A 13,631-nucleotide genomic window follows, 5' to 3' on the forward strand; every position below is an offset into this window, starting at 1 on the left:
TCTATCTACCATAATGTCATAACATTTCTGTAATATTCTGTTGGGCCTGATATAATGCTGAAATTAATAATCAATTCACTGATTACTCAATCGGCAGAAAATTAATGGTCAGATATCAAACATTCACCAGATACCACTTGTCTGTTGTGAGGATTTTCTGTTATTCCTTAGTCTTATGTGATAGTAAATTTATCATTTGGGAGTTTTAGTCCGTTTATCCAACAAAACAAGCGATTTGAAGACATCATCTTGGGGTTTAGAAACATGCAACAGACAATTTTCACCAAAGGATTAAGCCCATTAATCAAGAAAATAATCTGCAGATTAACAGACAATGAAAATAATTAGTCAGTTCCCTTGATAACATCCAGTGCCAAATAAAATTATAATAAAATAAAAAAGTATTTCTGTCTTCATCATTTGTTTGAAAAAAAGAAAGACCCGAAACAAGATTCATTGAACAAGTTCCCCAGTTCTGTGCATCCACATCTGACAAACAAAAATACAAATCCACCAGTGACATTCAGTTCAGTTCAAGAAGCCCATTCTTAGCATTATTATACAAAACTGATAGTATGATAATTACACCAATTACACTGAACAGATTAAAGCCTGTTAATATTCCAACTTCATTCCCTTTCATTATTAACTTTTGCTAAATTTACAGGAAGCCTGACTTTATGCTTTCTGTTTGATTACAGAGTAAACACCACCTCTCTGGGTGCCCTTCCAGGATTTAGCCTGCCTGAGCATGCCTATATACATGGAAGGTACACACATAGGAAAGTCTGTTCACAAGGTTTTTCCAGCTATGAAAGCTCAGAATAAGCACATATACTTCAGGTACTGGGAATATTATTATAATTTCAATTTAAGGTAATTTGTAAATTGCAATTTAGAAGCCAAACACTTGCGGTACACCGAGAGTGGAGTTAATGCAACCCCACTGGCCTCCCGACAGAAATCAGTTCCAAGGAAACAGGTAGTAGTGTATTTCCTGGTGAGTTTAATGAGGGTAAATTGATAGTCAGGCCTGGTACTTGTTTAAAAAGCATTTCTGTTCATTAGGCACCTTGTCTTGATGTGTCTCCTTAGCACTCAAACTGTGACAGTCATTTTAAGTTAACATTAAAATGACTGTGATCATGTTATTTTGGTAATTTTGTTTTATTATATGTAAAATGTTTGATATGTGAGATATACATTTAGATCTTTGATGACAAAGGACAAAAACATCAGAGAAGAACAAATTCTTATACACATTAAACTCACACTCACTCACATTGTTCGTTATTATCGTCTAGTAGTAACTGTCTATTTGCATGAAGCTGCACAGCCAGAGGCTTGTGGTATAGAGCAGCATCACCAGGTGATCTGCTGAGTAAAACCCAGAAACCTGAAAAAGAATAGAAAAACTATTCTGGGGTTTACTCAGTGCGGTTACCATGACACAAGCAGCTGATTTACAGGATAGCTGTGCTCTTCAATACTAGTTATGTATATGCTAATTTTCTCTACCCAGGATTTCTTTTATTTACACACAGACACACACCATGGTGTTGATAGTGCAGGTTTATTAGCATTTCTATATTTTTTGTCAATCACTGCATTTTATTATAAAACCAAAAAAAAAAAAAAACTCCATAAATACACAATTAAAAAAATTAACGTTACCCATGAATTTATAACACATATTCCCTCAAAATCAGTTTTGTCACAAAAAAGATAAAAAGATAAACCAGAGCTTCAGTAAAATCAGGAAGACGTGCAGAGGTCCTTCATATGTAGTTATAGTTTTACTCAGCAATACTTTATGTAGCCTCCCTGTTATGTATTACTTAAAGGAACCTTTTGCCAATTTTGAAACTTACTCCATATATTTCTCTTAGATGCATGTCTCTAAATGGCCATGATATGAATCAGTGCACAGTTTGTTAACAAATGGCAGCCCTGGCTTATCTGATATCAGTTGCCAGGTTAGGGTTAACTGCTGCTCTGCCTGATAAGAGATACATCAGCAGCAGTTTTGTTAGCTGGGACAAAGAGCTTTTCCTCCCCGGCTATCTGCCAATGTTAACTGATATCAAGTCACTATGTTCCACTGTGGATTGTTGGTGACGGATTCTGTTGCAGACACGGGTACATATAGTGTACACACAGTATGAAAGGACCCAAATAAAACAAAAAGTACCAACTACACTGAAAGAACAACATTCAACTGTGTGTAAACAAATGTTGTTTACTACGTGGGCAGTGATGTGCAACAGTAATATATTTATTGTAACATCTGTAAGTGGCCAGCATCATTGTTTTGTTATTGTGTATCTTACTGGTGCATGCAATGTTAATCGTGTCTACACATTTGACAAGCAGTAGCGCTTGTTTCAGTGGGAGGTACGTTATTTCTATATGCATTAAGTTTATGCTGATAGCCTGACAAGCATGCTTACTTCCAAAGCTGCAGTGTTGATCAAAGAGTTTACTATTCAGAGCGTGGACAGGACTGCAAACTGGTACACGTCAGAATTACAGGTCAGAATAATTGCAGTCAAAGTAGTTGTAGATTTGTGAATTTCGTTGTCAGGGTAAAGAGGGGTCATCCTCATAATTAGATACAAAATGTTCCTTTAAGACAGCATTTATCCGTCACATCTTTAAGGCTAACAAGCTGGACATTGACAGTGTAAAGTGACCACATGGAAGTATGGTGTATTCATCATGGCTAAGGTGCTGAGGTGTTTAGAGTAAGGCGTCTGTGAGCACCGATACCCCTGTTGTGGCTGTACACTTTAAGGGAGCATGGGAGGTACTGGTAGTGAATAGAGTCAGTAGCCCAATTCTAAATCAACCTCCACTGCTTGAAAATGACTATGATGCAAAAAAAAGTAATGTAAAAAAAAAAAAAAAAAAAAGGCTTGGCTTATAAGGGGGCATTTGTTTCATCTTATGCTTTCAGTGTTATACAAAGGCCTTAAAGTTGGATATAACTTAAAGGTTGATTTGGAATTGAGTACAGAATATCAGCTACTGCCATTTCCAGACAGAATTGGGCAGGACTTTAGCATTGGCCAGAGGCCGTTGTTTCAGGTGCTACCTTCAGGATCATCAGAGTTAGACGGCAGAGCACCTACACCCTGATTTATCCAGCGCTGGTCTGCTCCTCTCCTCTGGCTCGCCTGTTGTTCTGTGTACTGGCTCAGCAGGGCCCCCACCTGCTCCTGGTCATTGAATGGACTGGGACGGAAACTGGACTTTAACCATGCTCGGTACTGGGGACAAGAGGACAGACAAAAAAAACTGTTAACTGTATGTCATTAAATAATAATCCACGTATTCAGTTTCTTCCTGGTGAGACATTATAAATAGAATGAATGGCCTGCACTGGACGAAAGGGCAGGACAGAGAGCTTTTGATGAAACACTTCTCAGGAAATACCTGCATACATTCCTGCTCACAGTCACCTGGGACCCTCATTCCTCTTACACTCCCATTTTGGTTTAAGGAAAATCTCCTCTTTAAAAATACTCAACTTGTGTGCGTATTTTCATCATCTTGGAAATTTATGGCACATAATAGTTCATATTTCAGTCCTGTTGATCTGTTGTCTCTTATAGCAAGTACAATCCGACAGGATACATTCAAGTTGCCCAATCAGATGGTCAACAAGTCTGCTGATGACAACGTAGTATGTCACAAGTCGTCAAGTGTTATGATTGGACTGCCTGGTTAAACTAAGTTGGTTCAAAAATGTAACAAAATTCTATAAATAAGAAGAGCAAGGTTCAAGGTTCTCAGTCACTGTAAAATCGCCAACCAAAGGTGCCACATGAGCACTTGGCCAAATGCCTCAATATAATGAACCTAATACTGCAAATCTGTAAGGTTTGAAATCAACTGACAAGTTGACACCATGTGGGCATGTGTGAAAGTATTTTGGGTGCAGTGTTTTAAATCTGCATGGCATTTTCATTTTCATTTTGAGCTTGTCACATAAATTAATTTTCCAGTTTTTCCAGTTTTCCACTTGGAAAAACTTTTGCTTATAACACAGAAGTGTTAAGATCATTTACAGCTGCAAAGCTTTCAGCAGGTGTTAGTAATGGCTTTTGAAGAAACAAGTATACAGTATGAATTGTGTGTAAAAGTAGTTAAATATTATGACATTTATTGTCACAAGAACTGCATTTTCAATGTTGTTTCAGAGACAGCAGCTGGTCCAAATTACGAGGAACTGCAATTTTTCAAATGATGCTCAGGAATTATTAACTACTTTATGCAATATCTTATTCTTTACGAAATACAACAAAGTGAAAGTCACCCTGAAAGTAATACATTCATCTTCCTAAAATTAGTATTCTCACTGGCAACCTAAAAGACAAAACAGTAGAGCACTGACTCATAGGATCAAGACAACAGGCATAGTGAATTAACATTACAAATGCACAGCATAAAGATAACACATCAGTAATTAGACTAATATCAGACGTTGCTCAAGAGTCTGCTAACTACAACTGTGTCATCTTGAAAAAGAAAATGAATCTTGTCAGAAGCCATAAAGTCCTTTCGAGCATGCCACATTTAAACTGAAAATGAAATGAAATGAAAACATAAAAACTGATGTCAAATGTACCAAAATGTAAATGTGATGGAATTACAATAGGGAATTTGTCCTGTTAGAGTTGAAGTCATAACTTTAAAGTTGAAACAAAAGCTTGAGTTCAAGCCGACAGGCTAAGGTTCATACAATGACACTGACATTGGGCAAGGCACAAAACTTTTTGATTCTTTCAAAAGATTGGATGTGCACTACAATATATTTCACGCGCCTTGTCACTGTGATCTTGTTGTAGTAAACAGTGTTGTTACAGCTGCATTAGTAACAAAACGACACCATCGTCTTGAGGATTCCTCACTTTCTATTTGAGGCTGATGTGGGAAAAGCACAAATACAAAAAACCTATTTCCCTTAAAATCCTCGAAATCAGTGCAAGATCTACAAACAATGAGCTTTTTTTTTTTTCAGCCATGTTATGTTGCAAGGTGCTGACAGTAATGCTTAACACGTGATGAGCAGTACCAAGCTGATGCAATCCCAGCAACCCCCCTGCAGTTCCCCTTCTCTACTCAATGGTTAGGGTTAACCATTGTCTTTGTCAATGTCTTTAAGGCTTGAACCAGCATTTTAATGCAAGGATGTGTGCACCTGTCATATGCTCAGTTACACCACTTGACATATTCTCTGTATGGAAAAAAAATGCTCCAAACCAGGAAGTTTAAACCACTTAATATTTTCCTATAAGTGGTAATATTCTTCAAAGTGAATGCAGACAAATCAAAACTATGAGCATTATAGGGCAGGTCTTTGTCTCCAAGAGAGCAGGATCATGGATTATGTACTGTAAAAAGCTCCTCACCTGTCAAATAACCACCTTATTCCCACAAAACTGAGGGTTAACGTGACAAATAAAACCCTCATATTACAGAAGTGAGAAGTCAAAATTTGCATTTCACAGGACAATGCCCTCTAAGTTATAATAGAAGAGGATTAGGACCACTTACTGAGTTCTAATTTAAATATAAGAATTCATATGAATTATTAGATTTTTTTCATATACAATGAATAATGAATAATACGAACCATACACAAACAAAGTAGGATTCAGAAATTTTACTGATTGCATATCTGATTCAAAACTTTTTTTTTTATTTGCACAGAGGTCTCCTGATGTGATGTGAGGTTTGATGCCCTCTGCCGTTGCTGTTTAGTGTGTGGCTGCAGTTAAGAATCTCAGAAATTCCAGTAGTCATAGAGTTGATGGCTTACTGTTTGTTGTTATACAAACAATAATAAAAACATTACACAGAAACAATCACATTTGAGACAGTCCACCGCAACTGCCAGGTATATCACGTTCCATGACAACAAGTGAGCCACAATGAACGGTTGTGAGGTTAACCACGGCCTGCCTGTGCAGTGTGATGGCTATATTCATCATATCCTGCGAGTTCCTGTGCATGTCTAAGCGCCTTTGAATCACCAGCAACAGCACATAACACGCAAACGCATTAGTGTGTTAACATAACGTAAAGCTACTGATAGGACATGTCATTGAGGAAAAAAAGTGGCCTGAATGTTTTCCATAGGTATTGTGTGTATGTATTCATCATATCTTTGTGTTCCTTTGTGTGTCTACCTCTGAGACTTGTGTCGTCTGATACTCCTGCAGCTGCTGCTGGAAGCCATAGTTTGGGCCAACAAAAGAGCGAACAGCCTTGACAGCGGACAGACAATCTTCCCAGCTGTGGTGTGTGACAGTCATCAGGTAGGCCACCACCATGGTAGTGCTGCGGGACACACCTGCAAGGCTACATCAACACAAAGGACATTTGGCCGGTTTGGTCATTATCATTAACCTGCTGGGTGTTTCACACACGTTATTTCTTGCTGGGAATAGGTAAATAACAGAACAGGTACTGAATGCTTCTCAAATTGCATCTTCATTCACGGTATAGGATAAATGTTATATGGAAATGCTGACTTGTTCTTGTCAGGCTTGTTTTTGGTTCTATCCTTGTGGGCATGCTTTCATGAAAGCCTACATCCACAGTAAATATGCCAATAAGGAGGTGGTTGCTGCTTAGATAAAAACCTACCAGTGAACAAGACAAGAGCCACCATTCAAGCGACATTCATGGATAAAGCTGATGCACTCTTTAAAATGCTGTAGTCTGGAAAGAAAGAAACACACAGACAAAAACACAACAACTTATTATATTATTAACTACTTTCAAATTCTGACAAAACTGATGTAGCACACATTATTCTGTGGTATGCAGTATGAGATATAGAAACAAATGTTTTGAATCAAGAATAACATTATTCCTCTCTCACTCATCAAATCAGGAAACCAGCCTGCTTTTTCTCAGGTAGAGTGGTATAAATGTTTTACAGCTAAAAATACAGTACACATTATAGGATATGAGAAAGGACACCTTGAACTGAAACTCGAGCCCCTAACTGTGTGTTACAAATTTGTTGCTGAAACTGTGTCAACATGATACTGTTCTGATTTTGACTGTAGAAACTGCAGGTAAGCCTCAAATATACTCCCATAATGTGGCAGTTATTTTTGATAGATTTTTATTTGTTCTAAGGAACCAACGTGTTGCAGATTAGTGATCTTTCTTTCAGCTACTCCAACTAATCATGTGAGAAAAAGGTCGGTCAGCTCAAGCAAAGCTTGTGGTAGACCAGAGCACAGACAGTAGCAACAGACAAGGGAAGTAAATGTCCTCGTTTTTGTCTATCTGCAAAATTACATTGGTTTTCAGCATTAATTTATTCTGTCTAAAAATGACCATGTGAATCATTTGGACTTTACATCAAAAACACAGCAATGGTCCTGGCTAATGGTGGACCATGAATGTTTACATTACACCCTCCATACGTAAAAGTTATGACTCACACAGAAGCTGTCAGATAGGCATCTCAAAGATACAGGCCAACTAAGAAATCCTAAAAACACGAACTCTATTGTACCCCAACCAAAAAATACAAATAAACAACAAAAGCTGTGTAATATAAAAGGTCACAGAAATCCTCAGAATGTGAGTCTTCTTTGAAATAAAAATGAACATAAAGCAGCACAATGTAGTGCAACTGCTCCTCAAATATCCTACTTGTTCACTGTCAGGAAACACTGATGGTGTTTTGCATAATCAAGAACTGCTTGGCCGATAGCACTGTCTCCTGAGGAGCAGATGCTGGTTACTCAATAGCAGACAGAATAACAGACTGGGGCTAAAATAGATTGACTGCCACTTTTCTTTTTTCCTCCTTCCTGAGATCCAAACTCCTCTTTAAAAGATGTCTCCTCAGCACTTTGTTCTGTCTTCCTAGCAAAGAGGTTTCCGGCCGTCTTGTTTAATATGCAGAAAATTACCTTGTGACAAAGATTTGAGGTTTTTAACCAGCTGAATCAAGAGTGAAACTAAATAAGCTGTTGACCTATAGTATATCCAGAGTGCTTATGTAATTCTATGATATGGTGAAATTGTATTTGATATAATTGCATCAGTATGCATAAGAAATCATTTTTGAAAACAAAAAATATACCACAAAATACACTATGGTGGACGTATGCACTCCTTGCACAAATCCACATCACATTTTGAAAATGTTTGATGCAAATCAGTTTACACCTTCATGGGTCAGTGCACACTGTACATTAAAAACATAGCATACTTTTCATGAGAATGTTCACAAAAAAGGGGAACACCAGGCCTTCCACAAACATGAACATGTGTATGTTAGCAGCTATTAAAATCAACGGCTAAGGCAATTCCAATGAAATATTTTAAGCTGACATCACATCAGGTGTCAGTTCTACAATAACCTTGACAATATCAATGACAATGGTGACCAAGTCGGCCTTGATATCCCAGCTACTTGTTACTGACATTTAACCTTTGTTAGGCTGCTCGTCATCCACTGCACACCTGACAATCATAGAGATGGATGTTTCTGAGGCCCTGACTGGAAACTTTTGTTTTATCTAATAAATTTTGTGAGAGTTTTTCCTTGATTTCATAAGGGTTTAAGGTTGGCTGTCATTTTAGTTGTCATTTTCAGGTTACTTTTTGTTATATGGTAAGTGATAAAGCCAATTGAGACCGTAACTGCGATTTAGGGCTACACAAATGACCCCGACTTCCTGACATCCATCCCAAAGTGCAGTTATAAGGGCTTCATGAAATTTTAAGGGTGTTCAGACAGTTTCAAACCACTACAGTTGCCCCAAAAAATGCAGAGCCTTTGTGAGAGAGATGGTCTCTGCTCTTGGACCTTACAAATGGGAGGAGCAATCAGACCTGGCTAGAGGGGCCCCTAGCTGGTGGCGAGCATGGTGGGGCGGCAGTTGGCCTCACCACTCCCGTCAGTCAGACCAGTGATTGTGACAGAAGGGGTTTATTAAAGCACTGGGTGGTCGAGGCCAACAGCCAGATGTCACATGAAGGTTTCCTTCCTCTGCTGCCTGAGGGAAGGACGCTTGATTGCGACAGTGGAGGTCAGACACCTCCAACCCAAACCAATCAGCAATAACCAACTGAACATTAAACCTCAAATCTCATTAATTTTAACCCGGCTCTACTTTCTTGTTTCACAGGTCTACAGCAACAACAACTTCAATGACTGCAGGGCTCAAAGTCACCCTCAGAGTTAGTCTCCCCATCCAGGCCAATAACCCCAACATTTTGCCAGAATATTCATATCTACTCTACTCTGGATCAGTTTACAGTCTGAGTCTCCTGGTCATGGTGGATTGGCCTTACAGACACGAAGGATCAGCCTGCATTCAAGCAAGCAATGTGTCACACATTTGTCTACTATGTTGTCAGAAGGTTAATTGATCATCCTGCATTAAAAATTTCCCCCACTTTTCCTTTGTCTTTCTCCCCATTTTAGCATGGCAAATTCCCTTATTGTACAGTCTTTGTCTCCGCAGATTTCGCTGTTGAGCTCTCAATGGTATAGAGAGCAATGTGCTTCCAATAAACATGGTGTCAACAGCAGTTTTTTACCTGCCAATAAGGAACATAATGTATCGGAGGTCTATGCAGCTCCCTCCGAGAGCCCACCTCCGTCTGTGCAGGAGCTCCGACCAACCAGTAGAAGGCACTGGTGCAGCAACAATGACATAAACCCTCACCAGCTCCAGTACTGTTTTAAAAGTGGGTCGTCTGCAGGGGTCGCAAGACATGACAGTGCTCTTTTGCACTAATGCTCAATCTGCAACCTGTGATTGATTTTTCTGTTTTGTGGCCTTAACCCATGTCAAGAGATTAATCCAGAATGACTACAGCTAGTGTTGCATGAGGCCAAAGATCCTACATAGAAATCAACACAGATGCTATGACTAATGTGTTATGTTGGCAATCGCTGCAAGGGTGGAGGGACAGCTCATACCTCTTTCAACACTGAGTCTGCCTCCTAATGAGCAACGACATACTGAACACACATCTCTCTCTTTCGCCTTCTCTTTCCTTCTCCCTCTCCGCATCTCTCCCTCCCTCTCTCTCTCTCGCTGTCTCTCACACACACACACACAGATATATACTGTACATATAAACACAAAAAGTAAAAACTGCTATTACCACTCAAAATTTAGGATCATTATAGGATTAATTCTTCACTTCATATATCTATAAGTCAGGAACATATATATATAAACTTAAATAATCTAAGAGCTACTGGTCACTTCACCCTCTGATATACTACTTAAATTTAGACAAAGTATAAATTCAGCAAGTAGTTAATGTCTGAAAGTTACCAACAGAAACGTGCAATTATGAAAAAAAATTATTCAGTCAGTTTTTTGTCAAAACTTGACAAATCTTTATATAATCTTTGTAAAGGTTTGCGTGGTTCTCATACTCTGGGAACACATCTGGTGAGTGACAGTGTTGAAACCATACTGCATGACTCATCATGGTTTCAGAAATTCACATGGAGAAGGACATTTTAAATGTGAGGTATAAGCAGTACTAGTTAGTCTAAAAGCCTGTGTGTGGTGTGTGTGTGTGTGTGTGTGTGTGTGTGTGTGTGTGTGTGTGTGTGTGTGTGCGTGTGTGTGTTTACTCACAGATTCTGGCTGGAAGCATCAGCTGCATGAATACAAAGGTACGTCATGTCCTGAAAAACATATATGAAAAACTATATAAGCACTGAAACAAAATTCAAGAAAATAGAACATGAATGTTATATCTGAATCTAACCTCTAAATCCTCAATTATATGTATATTAGTGGCAAAAATTATGGCCCAAGTCATTTTTACAGATGAGTCTGGCAAACAGAGAAATTTCTTATCTAAATGAGCAGTTTACTGTGAAGGCTTTCTGTTGTTTAGCATTATTTAAATAATTATGGAGTTAAAAATTATTTTTCACTGTTCAAGACAAACACACTTAAATTTCCCATCACCTGGATAAGCCATGGAGAATATGTTGTAGATCTTGCTAGTGCATACTGGACAGCAAGGCCCTCTGTAACAAATCACTACTATACACAACTAAATTAAACATTTATTGTCCCTATCTCTGGTAATTACACCAGATTTCAGTGGCTTAAGAATCTTCACATGGTTTCTGATATTATTAGTACATGTCCCTAAAAAGCTCATCAGTGCGCACTTGAACAGTCCATCTCAGACACATAAGTCTCTTGCTCCAACCATAACTCATCACCACCCCCAGCTGGCTGACAGGACACATCACATTATTAAAGAGAATGCACAATCATACCAAAATTTTCTCAGAAAGTACTGGTTTGATTCATAACAACCTTTCATGAACACATCGCAAAAACACCAGCCAACCTGGAATGTCCACTAACCTCAAACACAGGCTTAGCATTGTTGTACACAGACAGGATGTGGGTGATGCCATTCTTAGACAGACTTTCTCTGTTTTCTGCATCTGGGACAAGGAGAGAGAGGAATATATCACACCAACCAAACACAACAACAAATCAGACCAGTTACTCTATAGTAAGCTGTTACAGAAGCAGGTCTGTGAGCTGTTTACTGTCCTGCAACATCATTTGGCACCGTTAAGCCTGTGGTCACTTGCTCCCGTCACTTGAACTAATTTTAGCCACTATGTTTGTGCCATCATGTAGAGCCATAATCATGCTGCTAAAGTTAGAAATCTGCGAACGCCACATTAGCTGGGAAGGAGTTGTTACAGGCCAGGGAATGATATACTAAACACTTTTAATTCTTATTCCATGTGAAGTAACACTCCCTTGCTTCTTAATTATTTTTTGTAAATGAGGCTTTTACATCTTTTTGCAATCTATGCTTGACAGAGGAGCAACTTTCAGTTTCAAAATCTGATGTTTGATAGCTAAGACCATATGCTATAAATATACTGTATAAGACAATATTTAAATTGAAAATCTTTCACAGTAAATAAGACCAAAATGTATGTTTAAGAATACTGATTGTAAAGGGCTGCAATATTCTACTGTGTCAACCCCTATCATTGAACTATCATTGGGACGTTCTGCCTTTTTTGCGGAAAACCTGGCCTGACCCAGCTCTGCTGTTTACGTCAAACTTAGAAACATCAAATCAATTTACATCATGATTGTCTTACCTCTTATATTCCCAAGGTAGAGCCCGTCGACAACCTGTGAAGCAGCAGTCACAGACATGTTGCATTCAGGTTAGATATTCATTACACTCCAGCTTCAAAAAATTTACTTGAAAGGAACAAATGTCGTGGGTTGAGCCAGATTGGATTTAAGGCTTAAGGCTTAAGAACCAAGTACCAGCAAAGCAAGCATTCCCTGTAGCCATACAAGGCCTGATGCAACGATGCATGATTATCAGCACAAAGTGATGAGCGACAAGCAGTTACTGAGCGATGCTGTACAACTGTGGTACTAGTACCATGAGGCAGTAGTTGCCTAATGACTATTAAGCACTGGATTCACACTAATAAAATGTAAAATCAACACAGCCTGCACATTTTCTTTTGCAATCAAGAATGGAAATACAAATGCTTATGAAAAGCTTTTTTAATATGAAATTAAAATTCACTGGTCTTACTTAACAGACTGTGGTTTCCAACACAAATTTTGCTGTTTGAGTTTCACATTGTATTGACTAACTACACTGGGTATTTGTTTTATTTGGCATGTAAGCAGTTAACCTTTAGCCATCGTTTGGAAAGTAAATGCCACAGTATCATAATACAAATGTAGAGCAAAATTTAAATGAAGTCTGACAATGTAATAATCTATTGATGTGACCTCGGAGCCTCATTAGAAGGTTAGAGGACTAGGTCGGCAACTCAGCTGGATTGATTCAGTGCCTTCCTCCTGGGCACTTCAGTAAAAACCAAGCCTCCCAGTTGTGCCTCTGATACAGGTTGAAACCAGCTGCTTTTAAATGTCGCCGGATCTCAACCTTGAGGCAGCCTAAATCTTGGTTTTAGCTGTTGACACATTATTGAAACAATGAAAACGCAAGCTGTGTGCGGCTCTAAAAACTTCTGAGCTTAGTATCCAGCATGCATCGGATTCATTTACACTGCCTATCGCACAGTATCAATGCGAGACAGAGCAAAACATGTGACGTGATTGATTAACGTAGTTGAATCAGGCGTCCACCGGGGTAGACTTTGTAGTTAACTGACAACAACATAACACCAGAACAAAAACACTTAAGCAAAGCCTACCTTATTCATTCCATTGCCCATGATGACCCTGAACCAGCCTCCGATGAGCTGCAGCACTTTAATATGTGGAGCTGCTAGGTTATGTTTGCATGGACTTTGAATCCAAAACGCGACGCTGGAATGACCGACTTCCAACTCACCAAACAGTGGGAAAAACCTTCACTTCAGTCGCTATGTTTGCCTGTTATTCGACAACATTATGAAGTTCCACTACCGTACCTAAAACAATAATGTTATTAATTCGGCACCAACAACAGTTCCGTCATGCTGTGTCGTCTTCCGGATTGTTTTGACGTGAAACAACTGCAGCTGCGGCTTCATCCGGTAAGTGACATCATCACAGCATGCCGCCGTCGGCTCAGCTGTACTTTGTCCCAGCCTTCACCTT

General features: G+C 38.9%; 1 protein-coding gene across 1 annotated transcript; it reads right to left on the reverse strand.

Moving 5' to 3' along the window:
• Positions 1–1,554: 1,554 nt before the first annotated feature.
• dusp22a (dual specificity phosphatase 22a) lies at positions 1,555–13,564 on the reverse strand. The gene is made up of 7 exons (XM_087170912.1): positions 13,244–13,564; positions 12,158–12,191; positions 11,394–11,476; positions 10,644–10,693; positions 6,655–6,729; positions 6,195–6,366; positions 1,555–3,269 (listed from the first exon to the last, which is right to left on the reverse strand). The coding sequence occupies exons 1-7, from the start codon at positions 13,262–13,264 to the stop codon at positions 3,084–3,086; spliced, it is 621 nt and encodes a 206-aa protein (XP_087027038.1). The 5' UTR covers positions 13,265–13,564; the 3' UTR covers positions 1,555–3,083.
• Positions 13,565–13,631: the final 67 nt, after the last annotated feature.

Source organism: Seriola lalandi, unplaced genomic scaffold, assembly GCF_002814215.2.
Source record: "Seriola lalandi dorsalis isolate HSWRI2012SDOR001 ecotype SW California unplaced genomic scaffold, Sedor1 jcf7180002054968, whole genome shotgun sequence".
In the NCBI taxonomy this organism is placed as follows: domain Eukaryota; kingdom Metazoa; phylum Chordata; class Actinopteri; order Carangiformes; family Carangidae; genus Seriola; species Seriola lalandi.

What these genes read in the sequence shown, in the direction of transcription:
- dusp22a (XM_087170912.1), bottom strand. Translation starts at nt 13,264, where the DNA reads ATGGGCAATGGAATGAATAAG. An exon ending in TGGGCAATGGAATGAATAAG is followed by an intron (nt 12,192 to 13,243) that starts GTAGGCTTTGCT and finishes GCTGCTTCACAG; the next exon opens with GTTGTCGACGGGCTCTACCT. An exon ending in GATGCTTCCAGCCAGAATCT is followed by an intron (nt 6,730 to 10,643) that starts GTGAGTAAACAC and finishes CTTTCTTTCCAG; the next exon opens with ACTACAGCATTTTAAAGAGT.